The following is a 9126-nucleotide window of genomic DNA, read 5'->3' on the forward strand; positions in this document are numbered from 1 at the left end:
GCCTGGCTGTTTTTTGTTGCAGCAGCCTGGGCTGGGTTCAAACCCACCACCCTCAGTATATGGGGCCAGCACCCTGCCCACTGAGCCACAGGCACCGCTCTTTTTTTTTGAGACAGAGTCTCACTCTGACACCCTGAGTAAAGAGTATGGTGGCATTATCATACCTCACAACCTCAAACTCTTGGGACTCAAGCGATTCTCTTGCCTCAGCATCCCAAGTAGCTCAGACTACAGGCATCCACCACAACACCTAACTATTTTTAGAGACGAGGTCTTGCTCTTGCTCAGGCGATCCACTCGCCTCGGACTCCCAGAATGCTAGGATTACAGGCGTGAGCTATCTTGCTTGGTCTTTCTGCTGCCTTTTTGATCCACCATCAACAGTGGAACTACCACCTAAATGTGGATTGTCATAAAATCCCTTATGGGGAAGATCATCACTCTCAAGCTTTAATGCTCAGATACAAAACCAAGATCCAGGATGAGGAAGGAATTCCTCTTCATCAGCAAAGATGGATTTTTGCTGGCAGACAGCTAGAGGGTACCTATACTTTGACTACAGCATTCAAAATGAGTCCACTTTTTAGTTTGTGTTGAGATTTCATGGTGATGTGCCATTTTCAAGAAGCATTAAGCACAACAGAAAGCTTCAGTTGATTCTCCTGAAATACTATCTGGTGGGGGGGAATAGCAAAACTAGTTACCTTTGTTAGGAGCATCCTTCAGATGGATGTGGTGCTGGAGCTTTGGGGGCCAGCCACTTTCACAGACACTATTAGGACAAATGTCTGACTTAACTGTTCCAACAAACCCAAAGACAAGTAATTGTGTATGAGTTAATAAAAGACATGAACTAGGGGAGACAAAAAGGCTATCTTCTAATGAATAATGTGGCAGAAGGGATCGTGTACAATGACCAAGATTAGGACTTAAGAAATCCTATGGCTTCCTCCTTTCTCTCTCGGGTCACCTGCTCTGGGGGATGCCAGCTGCCACCTGGAGAAGATACTCAAGCAGCTCCATAGCAACAGCCATGGAGCAAATCACCCTGAAAGGAGATATGTGGCCACACCCAATTCTCAGATGGTCACTGTCTGGGCCAACACCTTGACTGAACCCTCATGACAGATGCTGCAAAAGTAATGCCAAGCTTCTAAATTCCTGAACTTCAGAAACCCTAAGAAAATAAATGTTGAAAGTCAATAAATTTGGGTGTAAATTCAATCTGATACTAATAGACTGAAAAAAATAAATAAAAATAAGTTTCAGGGTGAGGTGGTTTGTTATGTAGTAACATACACAGACCTCAGGCTATTCTAGCTCCTCTGCTTCTGCCACCCCTGTGCCCACCCAAACGCCGCAGGACAGAGGCACTCCAGCCTGCTGGTTAAAGTGTTTGCCGTTGGGTTTTCGTTTGGCTGGTTGTGTGTACACAGTGTATACAAGTTGAGTTGTACAGAAGCCCAAGAAAGAGCAAGAGACAAAGGATGGGGGGGGGGCAGTGAGGCAGAGAGAAGGGTATAGGAAGAGGAGACCCATAAAAAATAGAACCACATCCAGACAACAATGGGGGGCAGAAAGTAAGGGACAGACAGACAAATTGCTGTAGAAAAGGATTGGGGGGGCAGAGAGAGGGGACCCTTCTCCCCCCTCCTCCTCCCCAGCCCCCTACCCCAGGTATATACAATAAATAAGATTAAAAATAATTAACAAGATTCGTTTTCCCCCTCCCACCCGACGCCAAATGCCCTGGGGAGGGAATGGCCTTTAGCAAATCTTGGCCTAATGGGGGGGACTTGAAGGGAGGGGGTCCCCCAGCTCTCTGAAGCCGCCCCACCCCCCTCAACCATACATAGACTTTTCCTATACATTATGTACAAGGTGAAGGGGGCAGGGCTGTGGCTGTGGAGGGTGGGGTAGGGCAAGGGGAGAGGGAAACCGTTACTAAATAGACATTTATACATATATATAAATAATTTCTCTGTACACGAACAGTGGGAGGAAAAGGAAGGAGCAGAGGGGAACTGGGAGACGGGAACAGTCGAACTTTGAACCCTGCCCTGGGGGGGCAGCATGGACACACCCTGACCAAAGACCCCCCACAACTTTCCCTGGCCACTGAGCACAGGGATTAGCTCCTGAGGACACAGTTCTGTCCCAATTCTTGGTTCATGGAGGAGGCATCCCCCCATCAGGCAGGGGTTGGGGTCACCCACAACGGCTGTGGGCCTGTGCTTGGGCCAGCAGGTCACTGAAGGAGTCAAAAAGCTGTTCCAGCCACGGCTGGTTCCGCATGCACTGCTGGACAACCTCCTCCTGGCCCAGGTCCTCAGCACCGCCTTCAATGGCCAGGGTCTGCAAAGGGTTAAACATGGAGCTGGGGAGAGTGTGACACCAGCCTCTGCAGAGAGAGGGGGCTGAAGCCTAGACCCCCAGGGCTTAGGGAGGATGGGCTGGGATAACTTGGACCCCTGGGACTGAGGGAGGAGAGACAGGGGCTTGGACTACTGGGATTGAGGGAGGAGGGAGCTAGGAGCCCAGATCCCTGGGTCTGAGGAAAGAGGTTATGAAGATTGGAATCCTGGGGTGACAGATGCTGCAAGTGGGGCTCACCTGGTCTCGGCAGCGCAGGAAGGTGTGGTACTTATAGTGGTGGAGTGAATGGTAAAGCGTGTAGTAGCCTGACTTTTCCAGCTCCACTTTGAACTCCTGCGCAGATGGAAGGGACATACCTCAGCCCCCTGGGCCACTGCTGGCTAGACCCTCCTGCCTCCAGCCTAGCCTGGCATAGTCCCTACCTGGGCTCTGACCACGCTCCTCTTGAGCTTGCTGAGCGTCTTGCGGTTGTAGGGTTCCCCAGCTGGCCGCAGCCGCACGGCTCCATCCTCTGGGGAGCCCTCCCCACTCTGTTCCACTTGCAGCTGTGGGAACGTGTGCAGGGCGTCCTGTGGGAAGCCAATGAGTCAGCAGGACACCTCCCTGGACTCACACCCCCCCAAACTCAACACTGAGTTATCAGATCTCTTGGTCATCATGTGCCTCAGTTTCCCCTAGGCTTTAAATCAGGAGAGACTCTCCAGGGTCTTAGCCTCCTCAAAGGACAGAAGAACCTAGACCTTTAGGTTTAAACCATGCCCTTTAAACCATGCTTAGACCTTTAAACCATGCTTAGACCTTTAAACCATGCTTTCTGACCTAGTGCAGGATCCCCAGACTTATCACTTTCTACTCAGAATTCCCACCCCCAACCAAAATTTTATCCCGGAATCCTCAGTGCCAGCCTAACCACCTATTCTAGAATCCTCAGCACCAGCCAAACCACCGATCCTAGAATCTTAGTGCTAACCTAAAATCCTACCCCAAATTCTGTCACTTAAAATTCCATCATAAAATCCTCACTGCTATTCAATCCCAGAATTCAACACCAGACTAACAGCCCATAGTTCTGAGACCTATTCTAATATTCTATATATGAATTTTTAATCCTAGCATAACAGCTCAGCCAAGGTCCTCAGTGCTTGCCTCACAGTCTGTCCCAGAATTGATGACTAGACTCAACCTCCAGTGTTTTCAGAACCCTCATCTATTCAGTTTTCCAAGGCATCTAATACTCCATCCCAAAATTTGCAGAGGTAGCATAATATCCTATCTTAGAATTCTCAGTGCCAGCTGAACAATCCATCTCAGAATCCTTAGTTATCCCAACATCCCACCCAGAATGCTGAGTGAAACTAATATTCCACCCAAAATTCTTAGAGTTACCCTAACATTTCCTGGTGTAGTTTCTGAGCCACCTCAGTGCCAGTCTAATACTCTACCCCAGAATTCTCATGCCAGCCTAAAATCCATTCCAGAATTCTCAGGACACATTCCCCAAGTCAAACTTTCTTGGAATTCTGAGTTTCCCTGACATTCTTTCCCAAAATTCTCAGTGCCAGAATCCTCAAAGTAATGCTGTGTCAGAGAGCCACATCCTAACATTCCATCCCTGAACCTTGGGCTATTCCAGAAGGGAAATCACATACATGACTTCTTAACACTGAGGCCTGGAATTCTAAGAGCCCACTCCTGTCAGTGAGGAAGTCATAAGGATGCCTACACAGGTGGCACCTGTAGCTAGTGAGTAGGGCACTGGCCCCATATACTGATAGTGGCGGATTCAAACCCGGCCCAGGCCAAACTGCAACAAAAAAATAGCCAAGTGTTGTGGCAGGCGCCTGCAGTCCCAGCTACTTGGGAGGCTGAGGCAAGAGAATCGCTTAAGCCCAATAGCTGGAGGTTGCTGTGAGCTATGACACCATGGTTGGTACTCTACCGAAGGCAATAAAGTGAGACTCTGTCTCAAAAAAAAAAAAAAAAAAAAGGATGCCTACACCTGCCTCCAGGCTTGAGCTGTGCTCTGCTGGACCTCCTCAACAGTCCCCCACCTTCAGGGCTGTGGGGCCCCAGGGACCTCCCCTCACAGTCCTGACCTCTACTTTCCTCCCAGCTGAGCCCAATAGAACAATCCCCCTTCAGTGATGTCTCTACCAGAGAAGCCAACATGTAAAAGTCTTCTCTATGCCTGCCCATCCCCACCTCACGTCCTGCCCTGACCCCCAAACACCTGCAGGGCTGGGCTCAGCGACAGCCGCTTCAGGACTTTCTTCTTGTGCTCATTCAGGAGGCCATCTATCTTCCGCATGGGTGGCAGGTACAGTTCATCTGAAAGGCAAGACAAGATGTCAGAAGACACACAGGCCCACAGTGCATAGGGCCAAGGAAGGATTAGAGAGCCTGGATTGCCAGATCCCTTTCTCGCTTAGATCCAGGAACCTGAGCCAACCGCCCCCATCCCAGACTCAAGGGTCCAGGCCCCCATCCCCCTCCTACCCAGGCCTCAGCTCACCATGCGTGTCCTCCAGGGCCTGGATCATGTCTGGGTCAAGTGCCGTGCTCACCAACATCTCCACATAGCTCCGGTACATCTCCCGCATTGCCCGGGTCTTGAGCAAACGCCCAGGTACTGCCCGCTCTGTGGGAAAAATAGGATGTGAGCTCTTTATTCCAACTCCCTCTGAGGCCACTTGTGCAGCAGACACTGTTCTAAACAGGAGAGAAATCCCTGCTATCAGGGAAGTCCGAGCCCACTGCAAGGAGCTCACAGCAGACATCAGACTCAGCCTTGCTCAAGGTCAAAAAAAAAGCTGATTCTTGAGTAACAGGAAAGAACATTCTGGGTCCAGGAACTTTGTCTAGCCCAGTGTAGCTTTTATTAAGTCTAAAGAAACAGTGTAGTTGGTTTCTAAAACAGTGAATCAAATCAGAAAGATTGTATCATAGGAGGAAAGACTGACATAGGTCATTGGTGCTAGGACCACACAGGCTGGTATAGGCCAGACCATACAGGGCCTCCAACATGAGGCAGAATTGGCAGAGACTGCTTGGTGGGCACTAGGGAGCCATGGAAGAGGTGAGAGCAGGGGAGAGACAAGTATATGTGTAGGAAGCCCCTCTGAGGCCAGGTAGGGGATGGACTAGAGGGATGAGATTGGAGGCTAGGACAATGGACCAAGTAGGAAAGGATGAAGCTGGATCAGGGTTGTAGGACAGAATACAGAGCTACAGCAGAGCTAGCTGTGGGGTGTGGGAAAGAGTAGAGGGGATGGGACAGTCAAGTGAGATGGAGGAGGACTAGAGACTACCCAGTTGTGAATGTGAGAGAGGTAGAAAAGGAAAAGAGGCAAGGATGGCCTGGGTGGCCAGAGGAACTGTCCCTAAGATAGGGAAACCAGGACAAGGAGGACAAGGAGCTCAGTGGGATACGGGGGTGGTGGGGGAAGCCTGTGGATGGCCACAGGAAAGGCTTTACGCTTGTGGGAGGCTGCCAAGCCAGAGATACTGAATGAGAAGCAATAAAACCACTAAATTCTACATGTTAAATAGGTGGACTGCATGGTGATTTGAACACCAATCAGTACACCTGTTTAGAAAAAAAAGAAAACCAAACGTGGGAAAGAAAATCAAATCAAAAAAATCAAAATCAAATCAAATCAAAAATCAAATCAAATCAAAATCAAATCAAAATGCAAATCAAGGCTCGGCGCCTATAGCTCAACCGGCTAAGGCGCCAGCCACGTACACCTAAGGTGGCGGGTTCAAATCCCCAGCCCGGACCCGCCAAAACAACGACGACGGCTGCAACCAAAAAATAGCCGGGCGTTGTGGCGGGCGCCTGTGGTCCCAGCTACTTGGGAGGCGGAGGCAGGAGACTCGCTTGAGCCCAGGAGTTGGAGGTTGCTGTGAGCTGTAATGCCACGGCACTCTACCCAGGGTGACAGCTTGAGGCTCTATCTCAAAAAAAAAAAAAAAAAATGTAAATCAAAAAAAGAAAAAGGAAAGAAAGGACCTGCAAATCTAGGCCTTGAGTAAAAAAGTTCCTTTCCAGCCCTACCTTCACCTGGCCCAGCTCTGTTTCCATGGGCCTGCCAAGCATGGGTTGCCAAGTAAAAGACTACATTTCCCAGGCTTCCCTGCAGTTTATGAATGACCATGTGGTCAATGGGATATGAGAAAACAGGCCCTAGGACACCTCAGATTTGAGACTTTCATGGCTGGGTCAGCTCCAGTAGCGTACTGGGCCAGCCACATATAGCAAGGGTGGCAGGTTTGAGTCCGGGCCAGCTAAACAACTGCAACAAAAAATAGCCAGGTACTGTGGCAGGCGCCTATAGTCCTAGTTAACCTTGGAGGCTGAGGCAAGAGAATCGCTTAGACCCAAGAGTTGGAGGTTGCTGTGAGCTGTGATGGCACAGTACTCTACCGAGGGCAACATAATGAGACTGTCTCAAAAAAATAATAATAAAAATAAAAGGTCACGGCTGGGCCGTGGCCCTCCCCTGTAATCTTTAGCACTCTGGGAGGCCGAGGCCAGTGGACCATAGGCGTTCAAGACCAGCCTGAGCAAGAGCAAGACCAATCCCCCCAACCCGTCCCAATCTCTACTGAAAAAAAGAAAAGCTGGGCCTAGTGGCCCACACCTATAGTCCCAGCTACCGGGAAGCTGAGGAAAGAGGATTGCTCAAGCCCAGGAGTTTGAGGTTGCTACTCTAGGCCAGGAGTTTGAGGTGACTCTACCCAGGGTGACAGGAGTGAGGCTATCTCAAAAAAATAAATAAGTAAATAAAAATAAATAATAATAATTAATTAATTAATTAATGTAAAATAAAATTAAAAAGTCAGGGCCAGGTGCAGTGACTCAGACCTGCACCTGTAATTCTACCACTCTGGGAGACTGAGGCAGGAGGATTCCTTGAGTTCAGGACCTGAGTAGAAAAATTTAGCCAGGTGTGGTGGTGGATACCTGTAGTCCCAGCTACTTGGGAGGCTAAGGCAGAAGGATCAATTGAACCCAGGAGTTTGGGGTTGCTGTGAGCTAGGCTGACACATGGCACTTTACCCAGGTCAACAGAGCAAGACTCTGTCTCAAAAAAATAAATAAATAAAAAGGAAGGTCAGACCATTTGCTTGCCCTTGTGCTGCTTCTTGCAAGACTACAGCTGTGGAAATTCTGAGCTGTAAATGACCACTGGTCAGAGGACACAGCAACAAGGGGGGCAGATGACCAATAAGAGGGAAAGAAACTAGGACCCTAGAAAACCTTAAAAAAGAGACTTTTCTTTCGTTTTTTTTTTTGAGACAGAGTCTCAGTTTGTCGCCCTCGTTAGTGTGCTATGGTTTCAGAGCTCACAGCAACCTCAAACTCTGGGGCTTAAGCGATTCTCTTGCCTCAGCCTCCCAAGTAGCTGGGAGTACAGGTGTCTGCCTTTTTGGTTGTAGTTGTTGTTTGGCAGGCCCTGGCTGGATTCGAACCTGCCAGCTGCTACGTATGTGGCTGGCACCCTAGCCGCTGAGCTACAGGACCCGAGCCAAAGAGACTTTTATTTTCTATGAACCTTCTGCCTTCATCAGAGCTTTGTGGAAAGAGAATTCCACATCTCCCATTTTAACTGCTGTATTTCTAGTCTCTGTTAAAACAGCTACCCCAGCACTATACCGAGACAGGATCTTGCTCTGTTACCCAGGCTAGTGTGGGTATCATCATAGCTCAGTGCAACCTCAAACTCCTGGGCTCAATTCTCCTGCTTCAGCCTCCCAAGTAGTTGGGACTATAGGCCTGTGATTTTATGCCCAGCTAATTTTTTTTTTTTTTAGTGGCTCCACATCTCACTATATTGGCTAGGCTGGCCTCAAGCAATCCTTCTGCCTTGACCTCCCAAAGTACTAGATTACAGGTTTGAGCCAGTGGCCCTCTCAGAGTTTATGCGAAGATAAAGTAAGCCAACATGTAAAATGATGCCTGGCGCATGATAAACACAGAATAAAAATCAGCTACTATTTAAAAAAAATCTTTTTTTGTTTTTTTACAGTCTCACTTTCTTGCTCTCAGTAGAATGCCATGGTATCATAGCTCATAGCAACCTCCAAGTAGCTGGGACTATAGGTGCCTGCCACAATGCCAGGCTTTTTTTTTTTTTTTCTTTTTGGGCAGTTTTTGGCCAAGGCTGGATTTGAATCCACCACCTCCAGCATCTGGGACCAGCACCCTACTCCTTTGAGCCACAGGCACCACCCTGCCAGTGTAATTTTTTTTTTTAGATACAGGGTCTCGGTCTTGCTCAGGCTGGTCTCAAACTCATGAGTTCAAGCCATGAACTTGCCTTGGCCTCCTAGAGTGCTAGATATTTGAAACTTACATACATGGGCTGGGTGCAGCAGCTCACACCTGTAATCCTGGCACTCGGGATGCCAAGGGAGAATCACTTAAGCCAGGAGTTCCAGACCAGCAGAGCAGGACCAAGACCCTGTCTCTTATTAAAAATAGAAAAAATTGGGCAGCACCTGTGGCTCAAGGAGTAGGGCACTGGCCCCATATGCTGGAGGTGGCGGGTTCAAACCCAGCCCCGGCCAAAAACTGCAAAAAAGAAAGAGAAAAAATTAGGTATGGTGGCACATGCCTAGTCCTAGCTACTCAGGAGGCTGAGATAGGAAGATGGCTTAAATCCAGGAGTTTGGCTGGGCGCCTGTGGCTCAAGTGGCTAAGGCGCTAGCCAGGTACACCCAAGGTGGTGGGTTTGAATCCAGCTC

General features: G+C 49.0%; 1 protein-coding gene across 1 annotated transcript in view; it reads right to left on the reverse strand.

Annotated features, from left to right (window-relative positions):
• Nucleotides 1-1387: 1387 nt before the first annotated feature.
• The window catches only part of PRR12 (proline rich 12), a 28632-nt gene continuing 20893 nt past the window's right edge, over nt 1388-9126 (reverse strand). The window contains exons 10-14 of the mRNA XM_023507913.1: nt 4889-5014; nt 4607-4704; nt 2799-2945; nt 2614-2709; nt 1388-2355 (exon numbers count right to left, since the gene is read on the reverse strand). Coding sequence (XP_023363681.1) covers nt 2209-2355; nt 2614-2709; nt 2799-2945; nt 4607-4704; nt 4889-5014 — 614 coding nt within the window. The 3' untranslated portion in view covers nt 1388-2208. The remainder of the gene's footprint in view (nt 2356-2613; nt 2710-2798; nt 2946-4606; nt 4705-4888; nt 5015-9126) is intronic.

Source organism: Otolemur garnettii, unplaced genomic scaffold (assembly GCF_000181295.1).
Source record: "Otolemur garnettii isolate 467f Iridium unplaced genomic scaffold, OtoGar3 scaffold00211, whole genome shotgun sequence".
In the NCBI taxonomy this organism is placed as follows: domain Eukaryota; kingdom Metazoa; phylum Chordata; class Mammalia; order Primates; family Galagidae; genus Otolemur; species Otolemur garnettii.